The sequence below is a fragment of the Dryobates pubescens genome, chromosome 1 (assembly GCF_014839835.1).
Source record: "Dryobates pubescens isolate bDryPub1 chromosome 1, bDryPub1.pri, whole genome shotgun sequence".
Classification (NCBI taxonomy): domain Eukaryota; kingdom Metazoa; phylum Chordata; class Aves; order Piciformes; family Picidae; genus Dryobates; species Dryobates pubescens.
This window is the reverse complement of record NC_071612.1, coordinates 23,741,736-23,753,915: the sequence shown is the minus strand read 5'-3', so window position 1 is coordinate 23,753,915 and position 12,180 is coordinate 23,741,736. Positions and strand designations below refer to the sequence as shown.

The window sequence follows — 12,180 nt, the reverse complement described above, 5'->3', positions numbered from 1 at the left end:
CTGTACTACTGGTCATTTAAGATGCTTTTTTCCCCTTTGTGAGTGAATGTCATCTGCAGCAGTGTAAATCACCTGCATTTCCTGCAAATTATTCTCTCCTGTTGTTATGAAAAGATTGTAGATGCTATTGACTTCAGGCCTGTGATTTCTGGGAACTCCAGGCTGTGTGCTTGTGGAAGGGAAACTTACTCTCATTTGTTTATTGCCATTTAAAAGTCAGCACCTAAGTGCATCAGGTGCTACTTAATGAAAGAAAAATAATCACAGAACTGTAAATTCCTAGAATGCTTTTGGTTTGTAAAGGTCACTTGGTCCAGTGCCCCCCTGTGGTGAGCAGCTATGTCTTTAACTAGATCAGGTTGGTCAGAGCCTGGTCCAATTACTCTGCAGTACTGCTTTCATTATTCTGTTAGACAGTTGTGTTCCCCTGGACTTGTGAGATTAGGTATGGAGGGGAAATCTTGCTGGCCCACTGGCAGAGCTGCTGTCTAGACTATCTCTATTTCAGGTGAAATATCCTGCATGGTTGGCAGGGGTGCAGTGCTGAGCAGGGAACCAAGTATTTGTTCCTGCAGTCTGTTTTCTATAAGGCAAGTGACAGCTCAAGAAGATCTGAGGCTGATTCTTGGGAAGTATTTGTCCATAGGGTTTTCATGTAAGGCCACATCAGTCCTGCCTCTGGAACTCTTCTCTCCCTCCAGAGTTCAGTTATTGACTCATAGCAGCAGAAATGTTTTATCAGCAGCAGAATTGTGTATGTTGTGAGAGTGCCCAGGAGCTTGAATACCAATCGTTGTATTCCCTTCTGATCTTAACTTCTCTGCATGCTGCCCTGTGATACGGAGAAAGCAGCAGCTATGCACTGCAGAACTGCAACGGGAAGAATCATTATGGAGGCCCCCATCTTGCCCAGCAGTGCCCTTTAGTAGCAGAGATTTAAATTCTTGGAAATAGGAATTTCTAAGAGGTGGAACTCCTGCTACAGCTGGAGGCATATTGGTAAGCAAGAGGCAAGAAGGATCTCAGAAGACCAGTAGCTAAGTCCAGACATAAATGAAGTGCCCGAAAGAACAGTCACATTCCCTTCTCTCTTGCAGCTCCTGTGGAAAGCAGAGCAGAGAGCATTCCTTTTTGAGACTTCCTGTTCCACATGCCCTTTCATAAAGCTGTAAGTATGGATTGTAGCACTCCTCAGAGATGTGTCATGAGTCCCACTTGGGACATTTGTACAGGGGCTCTCCCTCTGGACCTTTGCAAACGTGGGCCTCCATGTTTGGAAGCAGGCTGTGGCTAGTCGTTTTCACAGGCAATTTTGGAAGACTTGATTAAGGATTTAGAGAGATGAGCTCAGAAGCCTGTTAGAAAAGGAATGTGATTTTATTTTAATGAGAAAAGAAAATATCTCCTATAAATTAGTATGGAGTCTAATTTTTCCTTTCTTGATAATTTGATCTTGCTTCCACCGTAATTAAGATTATTAATGAGAGTGGCACTTGCTTCACTCTTCCATTATAACATTTGATGCTATCTGAAAGTTCACATCTCATTTTGCAACAGTTTAATATAGAACTGGAAAAAAAAACAACTGCACAGCAAAACTTTCTGTCACTCTTGGAGCAAAATAGCTCTGGAAAACTATTTTAAGCAGCAGGTATAATGTCCATTTGTAGAAAGAACAGGCAGAGACAATGGCTTCTCTCATTACTCTGCAGTAAGTATGTGGTCTTGCTCATCAACAGTGATAATATCTTTTTTCCAAGCCATCAGAATAACAAAAAAATACCTTTAATAAAATGTCATGGAAATGCATAAATGATCAGGGACAAAAAGCTCTCTTTTGAACCGTGAGTGGCCCCAAATTTAAGGTAGTTGAAGCTTTCATGGGCACCTAGTGATGGAGAAGTAGCCTACTGGCTACAGGATATTTCATCTGTAAGCCAGGCACATTTTGGAGAGCCACCTTGCCAGCGATGCAGTGCTAGAGCAGGAGGCAAGGAAGACAGAGAGGGAATGACAGAATTGAAACAACTGATCTCATGAGGTATGTCTTGGCATTTAAAGTCTTCAGTGAGAGATGTCCCCTGGGAGCCATTACCAAATTGGGACAGCCAGATTGCACCCACGGTGAGGCAGATGCATGCTGGATAGCCTGTATGATGCCTGTCTACATCTTTGGACATGTGAGCTACCTGTGTAAATCTCATTTGGCTGTTCCTGAAACTGGCATTTAAACATCTGCCTTCTAATGCATTTGCCTTACGGCACCTTCTGTGCCACATCCCACAGGCTTAGTCATCCAGCATCAGCGCTGAGTGCAAGAGTGCAGAAACCACATTAGAGGGCTTGAATTGCTTGCAGTTATCCCCTCACAGCTAATCTCTGTACGCCCTTGAACTTAGTTTTTAGGGATACAGCCTCATCAAATACTGTTTCTACTCTTGGCATTGGATAGCAAGAATGGAGTAGTAGTAGTAGCAGCAGCAGCAGCGAGTAGCGTCACTGCTTCATTGTTGCCTAGGCAGCAAGATAGAGGCTTCAGAAGACAAACAGTACCTCAGATGGACTTCAGAAGACCAGTAAAACATTAAGCAAATGTTAAGTTCAGCTTTGTACTATTATTATTATTTCAATGCCAGCAACTCATGTAACAATTTTAAATGAAGGTAAGTCTTGAGAGACATATCAGATGGTTAGTGCTCTTCCAGTGGCAAATGCACCTGTAGGGCAAGCAAGCAATTCAGTCTTTGTATCTGTTCCACTCTTGGGAACCTTGGCAAGGTAAGAGGAATGCTGTGGAAAGGTGAAAAGCTTTTTCCACAGGGAACTCAACTGAAACCATTTACTGCTTGGCTGTTTATGTCAGTAAAGGGGCCTTCATATCCAAGGAGGACAGCTTTACTATCAGCTGCTCTAGACTGTTTTGTACTGACCTGCTCCTGTAGGGCCCTCTAAGCAGCCAGGTCATCCACTGCTACAACAGCATCCTCCACATCATCTTCCAAATTCTGATTTCCAGATTTGTAGATGCCTCTGACAGTACAGCAGGTCTGGTTTAATTAAGTTTGCACAACCAGCTGCCAAAGACCAAATCTCTTCCTCAGCACCTTTCACACACTGGCAGGTTATTGACTATGTTCACTTTCCCAAGTGTCTTGCCTGCCTTCCTCAGCATCTTGTTTTCAGTCCAATTGCTCATCAATTGCTTATTCATCAGTTGATGCCACTCCAGAGTGCAGGTAGCATCTGAGCTCCCTGAAAACTAAAACATCAGCACTTGATTTTGAGCACATTGACCTGTCAGAGACAATGGAAATTGGTTAATAGGAAGATGAACAAACTCTAATATTGACATTAGGATCCATGAGAACACAAATGCCTTTACTCAGCCCACTTAGCAAAGTTGCAATAAGCACACAGAAGCCTTAGTATGTGTGCAGAGGGAGGAAGACAGAATAGACTCTTTCCTCACTACTTCCAACAGTATGCATTGCAATCAGGACCTCTAGTCTTGTAACTATCCTTTGGTGGCAGTTTACGATAGCATCCATTGGACTTGTGAAGCTACATCTACAGTCTGGCCTCCACTGTCCTAACTATTGTAGCCTCACATGGTGTGCAAATTTAAAATCAAGAAAGAAAAAAAGCCCAAAATCAGTTTCTTACCCAATTGTCACCACATTGGGTGTTCCTGAAGCAACCCCACAGTCAAACTGTTGACTGGGGAGTTCAAAGACAACTGAATGTCCATGTACCGATCAGCCATGGGAGTAAGATTTGTACACCCCGTGCCATTCTCTGTGGGCATCTCTTGCTCCTCTGCTCCCAGGGCCTTGTGTTGTATTCATATCTGAAGTAAAAGATGTAAAAAAGTGACTCATCCCAGGTATGCATTTTGGCAATTATTCAACTTTGAAAGCTGTTCTCTGCACTAGCCTCATTTATCACTGATATACATCACTGTTTATTAATTGCATTTACTTCTTTTTATGCTCCAACTAAGAACCCAACAGACAAGGAACAGATGCCTAATTAACAGAGGTAAGAGCATGGCTATGAACACACACAGAGAAACATTATTTGCCATGGAAACTACGGCTTGTGGGAGTACTTTCCATCGGAGTGCACTTGTGTAACAGTAGACTGGAAGTGCATCTCAGAGGTCTGATTTCACAAGATAAACCACAGTCATCACACATTCTGGCCTATACCAGAACTGCTTTTTTGATTCTGTTCTTGCTTCTGCAGGGCAGATCTGCAAGCAGTGAGACACTCAGCTGACTTGTGGGTTCAGCTGAAGAGCATTCCCATTAGTTGCTGCAACTAACTGAGCTTGTGCAGCGAAAGGCTGTGCTGCAGCGCAGGCCTACATACTGACTGCACACACAGTGACTGGCAACAGAGGGGTGCAAGGATGTGTCCAGAAATGCTGCCTAACAAAGAGGCCAATGGCCACTGCAGTGCTGGAGAGGACACCGTCTCCACTGCAGAATTGTCTCATGTTTGTGTCAGTGAGTGTGAGCATCTTGGGTTTGGGCATCTAATGAGATCTTTAATAGGTGGAGGTTTTAATTACTATTGGCTACCTGTGTTGCTTCCATGTTGGGTGGTTGTCTTTTGTGACGTTTTTAATCAGTTCAGTTCAACCTGTGTTGAGAACAAACTTAACCAGGAACTGAGCTCAGATTTCCTTGAGGTCTTTAACAAGTTCCCCAACCCTTGGTTCTTCTCTTAGGCACTGCCCTCCTTCAGTTCATTGATCTCTGCGGTGACGGGTTGTGGCAAACAGCTTCAGAAATCAGAGCTGGATTTCCTTTGGTTTCCTTTCTTTCAGATGTGTTTAGGACCTAAAAAATCCAAAATTCAAGTTTAGCATTTTAGACAGGAGGTAGTGTTTGTAGTTTTGTGTTATAAAAGGGAGTAAATATTTGTTCACAGGAACAAAATGATACCGTTTGTTCCTGAAGACAAATGTGATTTCAAAGGCTATGTTGCTCAAGTTACTTTGCCTTTCCCAAGGGGGAGGAATGACAAATTATACTGGTGAAGCATTGCTCTTGTGGCACTGAAAATTGATCATCTTCACTGAGGCCTTTTCTGCCACCCTCCTCTCATGTAAAGGAGAGAGCAGTTGCTCATGAGAACTGTTTCCATGCCTCATTTCTGGAGCCAGCTGCCTTGCTTACTGAAGCAGAATGCCCACGCCACAGAAGAGTAGGTACCTCTTCTGTTGCTGCTTTTTCTCTAAATCATTTGTTCAGATCTATCTCCTCTCCCAAAGTTCTCATAAGACCCAAAGAAATAGTTTTATGGCATGATCTGAAAATGAAAACTTATAATTTCTCCTTCAAGAGGCTGCTCGACTCCTAACAGAGCTGTTTCCTTGAGTGGAGCTGAGAAGTCACCTGCACTGAGGGGTGAAAGAGCTCTCAATGCTGAAAGCTCTGAAGCTGGAGAAAACTCCAGCACCAGAGGTGCTTATGCATTGCAGATTGCTGAAGTAAGATGAATCACACAGGGGTGGGGGGAGATTGCCCCTGAGATCAGAACAGGTGATCTCTGTCAATTGTTCTGTGGGAGAGAGAAGGCGAATTAGACGTGGGAGAACCTGCAAAACATAGTTTATCCAGCTCACAGAGTTAACCAGGTGGGAAAAGACCTTTGAGATCAAGTCCAACTCATCACCCAACACCATCTAATCAACTAAACCGTGGCACCAAGTGCCTCATTCAGTCCTGTTTTAAACACTTCCAGGAACAGTGACTCCACCACCTCCTGGGCAGTCCATTCCAACGGCAAATCACTCTTTCTGGGAAGTATTTCTTACTAACATCCATCCAGAACCTCCCCTGGAGCAGCTTGAGACTGTGTCCTCTTGTTCTGGTGCTGGTTGCCTGGGAGAAAAGATACCAACCCCCACCTGCCTACAACTTCCCTTCAGGTAGTTAGAGCAATAAGGTTCCCCCTGAGCCTCCTCTTCTCCAGGCTAAAACAGTCCCAGCTCCCTCAGCCTCTCCTCACAGGGCTTGTGCTCCGAACCCCTCACCAGCATTCTTGCCCTTCTCTGGACACATTCAAGCATCTCAACATCATTAATAAAACTGAGGGGCCCAGAACTGGACACAGGACTCAAGGTGTGGCCTAACCAGTGCTGAGTACAGCTCATTCAATTCTGTTTGTCAATTATGTAACACCAGACTCCAGGGCTTTCCTCTTCTACAAAGCAAGGCCTCCAGACAGCTTGCTTTCTGTTCTGTCTCCAGGTTGGTTCAGAGGCCTTCATAACACCACAGCACCAAACATCCCAGTGTTTGAAAAACAGAGCACTTACCCAGAGACACTAACCATTCCATCACTCCTTGATGAGGGCAGGTTTAAGATGAAGATTAGAAAGACATTCTTCACAGTGAGGATGGTGAAACACTGCAACAGGTTGCACAGGGAGGTTGTGGATGCCCCCTCCCTGGAGGTGTTCAAGGCCAGGTTGGAGGAGGCCTCGAGCAGCCTGGAATAGCGGGAGGTGTCCCTGCCCATGGCAGGAGGGTTGGAACTGGATGATCTTTAAGATCCCTTCCAATCCAAACCATGCTTTGAATCTGTGCTGCAGCTGTACTACAGCAGAATGGCCTTGGCAAGACTGATTACAAAGAAACCAAAGGAAAAAAAAAGAGTTGGGCATTTGGGGGCTGGGTTTGTCCTTCACACCACCTTCAAAAAGATCCTCTTATTTTCCTGTTAGAGCTGGAAAGGAAATGTTCATTTACTGGCATGTCCTGGAAAGCATCTGTTGAAGGGGAAACTGTAAGAGCCTCTGAGAAACTACCTGCGTGTCTGAAGTGTATGCTTTGGGTAAGAACCCAAATAATGAAGTTCTCTTGTTTTTCACATTCAGTGGTGTACCCAACCATACTGTCTACACCACTCAGGAGGACAAGACCTTTCTTGTAAGTAAAAAGAAAATAATCCCCAACCTGATACCAGTATCTCTCAAGACAGACATCTAGGGCTTTTTTTAACGACTAGCTGCGAGGAGACTTCTGAGTGGTTTGATTATTACTGAAACTAGCAGATAAAAAAACTACATTTCTATTGCTAATGCTCTGACTCTCCAAACAGCTGAGCTCCAACTCCAGTGCAAAGTTCCTAAACTCCTGCTCATGCCTAGCCCTAGCTCATCACACTTCCCTTATGCAAGGGGGGAGGGGGAGGAGAGTAAGTGAGCTGAGATCCAGCTGGTGAAGCTGAAGGAGCAGACTGTGTTTTGGATTCTCTCCTACTCATTTCCACAAATCCAACGTTTGATCTGATTCTAAACAAACAGAAGCAGTCTATACACTAACAGGCATTTCCCATTATTTCTTACAGTGCAATTCTTCTGCCAGCTGCACGTCAGCTTCTTCTGCTTGGCATCCCTCGCTCCTCCAGACTGCATCCTTCCAGCGCTGCGTGGTCATCGTTGCACCTCTGGGGTCGTGGAGTCTCTCTGCGGGGCCAGCTCCAGAAGTCATCCAGCATCACTAAAGCAAATTAGTAACACTCCTTATGAAATCAGCATTCAATTTCATTTTTTTTCCATTGCCCTTGTTGTTTTTTCAAGATGACAGTTTAGGATTTTCACAAAATACATTGGCTGATGTGGTTAATTGTTTTCCTAACACCTTATTGATTTAAACAAATCATTCCAGGTTTTCTGTAATGCTTGGTAGTTGTTTGAATGAACAAGAGAGGAAGATGGTGAATACACAGAATAAACCAGGTTGGAAGAGACCTTCAAGATCATCACGTCCAACCCATCAACCAATCCAACCCACCTAAACCACTAACCCATGGCACCAAGCACCCCATCAAGTCACCTCCTGAACACCTCCAACGATGGCGACTCCACCACCTCCCCAGGCAGCCCATTCCAATGGGCAATCACTCTCTCTGTGTAGAATTTCGTCCTAACATCCAACCTAAACCTCCCCTGGTGCAGCCTGAGACTGTGTCCTCTTGTTCTGCTTCTGGCTGCCTGGGAGAAGAGACCAACATCCACCTGGCTACAACCTCCCTTCAGGTAGTTGTAGAGAGTAATGAGGTCACCCCTGAATCTCCTCTTCTCCAGGCTAAGCAACCCCAGCTCCCTCAGTCTCTCCTCGCAGGGCTTGTGTTCCAAACCCCTCACCAACTTTGTTGCTCTTCTCTGGACCTGTTCCAGCAAGTCAACCTCCTTCCTAAACTAAGGGGCCCAGAACTGGACACAGGACTCGAGGTGCAGCCTAACCAGTGCAGTGTACAGGGGCAGAATGACCTCCCTGCTCCTGCTGGCCACACTGTTCCTGATGCAGGCCAGGATGCCATTGGCCCTCTTGGCTGCCTGGGCACACTGCAGGCTCATGTTCAGCCTACCATCAACCAGCACCCCCAGGTCCCTTTCCACCTGACTGCTCTCCAGCCACTCTGACCCCAGCCTGTAGCACTGCAAGGGATTGCTGTGGCCAATGTGCAGAACCCGGCACTTGGATGTGTTAAATCTCATGCCGTTGGACTCTGCCCATCTGCCCAGCCTGTCGAGGTCCCTCTGCAGAGCCTCTCTACCCTCCAGCAGATCAACTCCTGCCCCCAGCTTGGTGTCGTCAGCAAATTTACTGATGGTGAAGCTGCAATGCATGAAATTTACTTTCTGCTGCTTGCTGAAAGACATTTCTATATAAACTTCCTACATAAATTTGTCTTTCCTAAGGATAACAATTGTACTCCATCACTACTTTCTTTCTAAAGTCAAAGTAAATCAGTACCAATTATCTGCTAATGCCTTAAAGTCACTGCAAGAATTTGGTTTACAAGGACTTTGTGTTTTACTTAAGTTGCCTAAGGTAAGTGATACCCACAGCAAGACCAAGAGAATCTCTGCTGCATTTACACAGCAAGGTGAAGACATCAGAATTGTCAGGGCTGGAAGGGACCTCAGGGATCAGCCAGTTCCAACCCCCCTGCCATGGGCAGGGACACCTCTCACTACATCAGGTTGCTCAGAGCCACACCCAGCCTGGCCTTACAAACTTCCAAGGATGGGACTTCTACCACCTCCCTGGGCAACCTGTGCCAGTGTCTCACCACCCTCAGGGTGAAGAACCTCTTCCTAACATCCAATCTGAATCTACCCACTCCTAGTTTGGCTCCATTCCCCCTAGTCTATCACTCCCTGACACCCTAAAAAAATAAATATGGTTGATAGGTAGAACAGTCTGCACTGCCACAGTCACAGCCTCCAGGATTCCATTGAGCAGGTGGGGATGCAGGAGGATGCCAAAAGCCTCACCTTGGTCATATGCAACAAAATTAGAAAAGAAAAAGAAAAACCTCTCTTGAGCAACCTGCTGAGGGTTTCAGAGAACACTGTAACCTTCAGGTAAGTCAGACAGTAAGCAGGCTTTCCCCACCCTGCTTCTTAGAGCTTTGCACAGTCCTTAAAAAATAGTTAAACAAGCTGCAAGTCTGAACAGCCTCCACAGTCATGTCCATGAACTGAGGCACATGAGATTGCCAGGCTTAACAGGAGAAGAGCTATGATGCTTTAAGACCTCACCCAGAATACTGCATCCAGTTCTGGGCTCCCCGGTCCAGGAGGGGCAGGGATCTACTGGAGAGTGTCCAACAGTGAGCTACAAGGATGATGAAGGGACTGGAGCACTGCCTTATGAGGAGAAGCTGAGATATCTGGGGCTGTTTAGTCTGGAGAGAAGACTGAGAGGGGATCTAATAAATGTCTGAGGGCTGGGTGGGACAGCCTCTGCTCATTTGTGCCCTGTGGTAGAACAAGGGGCAATGGATGGCAACTGCAGCACAGGACTTGCAGATCTCCCAAGGTCCCTTCCAACCCTAACAGCCTGTGATCCTGTGAACTGTCCACATGGAAATGGAGTGTGAAGAGTTACTGGGGAATCTAAATGTGCATAAGCTGTTATTTTCCCTTAAGAAGTTCCCCTCCCTGACCTAAAACCCCAACATCTATATTCCATACTTAGCTGGTCAGTGTAGCCCCTGACAAGCACTGCTGAGGAGCTGCCATACAGCTTGAAAAATGAAATACATATAATGAGAATTTTCCTCAGAAAAGACACAGGTACCTGTGGTGTTTGTGGCTTGCTTCTGCAGCAGAGGAGGTGAACAGATCCTTCTTGGGCACAGGTGTCTGTCCTCACAGACCTTCTAGACAGGATCCAGGTGCTCTCTGTGCTGTCAGGGAAGACAGTGGCCCCGCGGCTCCTTTGCCCCTGTCTGTGGGCACCTGTGAAACACAGGTCAGTGGTAAGGCACTTTACAAAACAATAGCACAGAAAGTTACACCGAGGAAATGCTGTACCTTTCCTAGGGAGAAGAAAGAGAGCAACAAGTTCCACCTCAACATGGGGAAGAGCTTCTTTGCTGTAAGGGTCACAGAGCACTGGAGCAGGCTCCCCAGAGAGGTTGTGGAGTCTCCTTCTCTGGAGACTTTCAAGCCCTGTTTGGATGATTTCCTGCGTGACCTGTGCTAGATTCTCTGGTCCTGCTCTGGCAGGGGTGTTGGACTCAGTGATCTCCAGAGGTCCCTTCCAACCCCTAACATCCTGTGAACAACAGCACCAGTGCCAATCAGAGGCTGTAGTTCCCCTCAGGAAACAAGACAAGGTGTGCTCTGGTTCTATCTGTACAAGTATTTGCCTCTGGAACACACTGGGTGATAATCCACAACTTCCAGAGCAGGGATTACCCACAACAAAGCAGCTCCTGTGCGCTGCCTCTGCTGCTTCACTCAAGCATGGCTCCAGGCACAGCAAGGACAGTAGGAGTGGAACAGGCTTCAGCAGCAGCCAAGCACAGCACCAGTTCCAGCTAGGAACACAACCAGGGAATCCCCATTTGAAGGAAGTTAAACCACCGAACAGACAGGGTAACAGCAGCAAAGAGGATTTTAGACTTTCAAACACCAAATTCAAACCCCAGCAACATTAATGAGATTTAAAAGGTAAAAAAGCTTCAGTAATCCCTGAGCAGAAATGGGAGGAGAGGCTAGGCAGGGGCACCTCTCATGTCTCATCAGTGAAGCATTTGTTTCATGGGGAATTTCCAACAGCAACTGAAGCCACTTTAGCCACTGAAGACAACTGATTTTTCAGATTAACCTGCCCTGCCCCCTCCCCTCCACCCACCCATTTCAATCTCCCCACAATTTCTGAAGGCTGTGTTGTTCTTCCAGGCAGCAAGTGTACCTAGTCTTTGACAGACACAATCTCTCTCTGTTGCACAGCAGAAGTGTAACAACCGTGGATATTTAAAACTAGCATGGGAACAGCTTTGATCTTGAGCCTTGTTGCACAAGAAGCAATAGTATTGTCAGGTCCTGCATCTGGGACAGCTGCTGGGACAGCCACACAGAGAAGTATAACTACAGAGTGCAGAGCAGTCGCAAAAGGATGTGGGAACTCCACAGAGAAGACATGGCAGTGTCACTTTACTGACGAAATGCTTCTGCCATGCCCCAGGTTTGCTTTTATCACGCTGATCTTCAACTGAGGGTGGACTTGACACAAGTAATTTAATACCTCCTCTGACTCCTGGTGTTTAAATCTAGAACTGAAGAAACCTCACCCCACCAAGCCCTTTTCAGTATCTCAGATCAGTTGCTGTCAGCATACACATCTTTATCAAACTGTCCCTAATCCAAAGCCATGCCTGCAGTATGAAATCCCACAGTGGCTGAGGTGCATGTTGAGGCCTTTTGCTCCTCTGGTTTTTGTTCACACACACAGAGAATTCCCACTCACCCACTTACCCTCTCAGGCAGCCAGCCAAGGCCCCAGAGCAGAAATAATGGGTTGGATGCTTTTTCACCCCAAGCTGTCCTCCAAAGGGAACTTCTGAATGTCAGTGCAGTTTGTGATGTGCAAGCTACAGGTAAAATAATTATGTTTCTACACAATAAAAGCATCTGTTCCCCACCCCTCTGATGCTTGGTACTGATGCTCTGGCTTCTGCTGCAGGGTTTCCACAGACCTCCCCAAGGTGTGCTTGAGACAGCTTGAGACATGTTTATAAGCTGGCATTCCAACACAGAGGCCTCGAGGTTCACAGACCGCATGATTAAGTAATCACAAGAGCCTGAAAGCCTTGCTGACACAAGAGCCCTGTTGCAGATGCTCTAAACCATTATCTTCAATGTAA

At 46.1% G+C, this 12,180-nt stretch overlaps 1 protein-coding gene across 1 annotated transcript in view; it reads left to right on the top strand.

Moving 5' to 3' along the window:
- The window catches only part of BANK1 (B cell scaffold protein with ankyrin repeats 1), a gene marked incomplete at its 5' end in the record, with an annotated part of 126,426 nt that extends 125,258 nt beyond the window's left edge, over window positions 1-1,168 (top strand). The window contains one exon of the mRNA XM_054172946.1: window positions 1,098-1,168. Coding sequence (XP_054028921.1) covers window positions 1,098-1,135 — 38 coding nt within the window. The remainder of the gene's footprint in view (window positions 1-1,097) is intronic.
- Window positions 1,169-12,180: the final 11,012 nt, after the last annotated feature.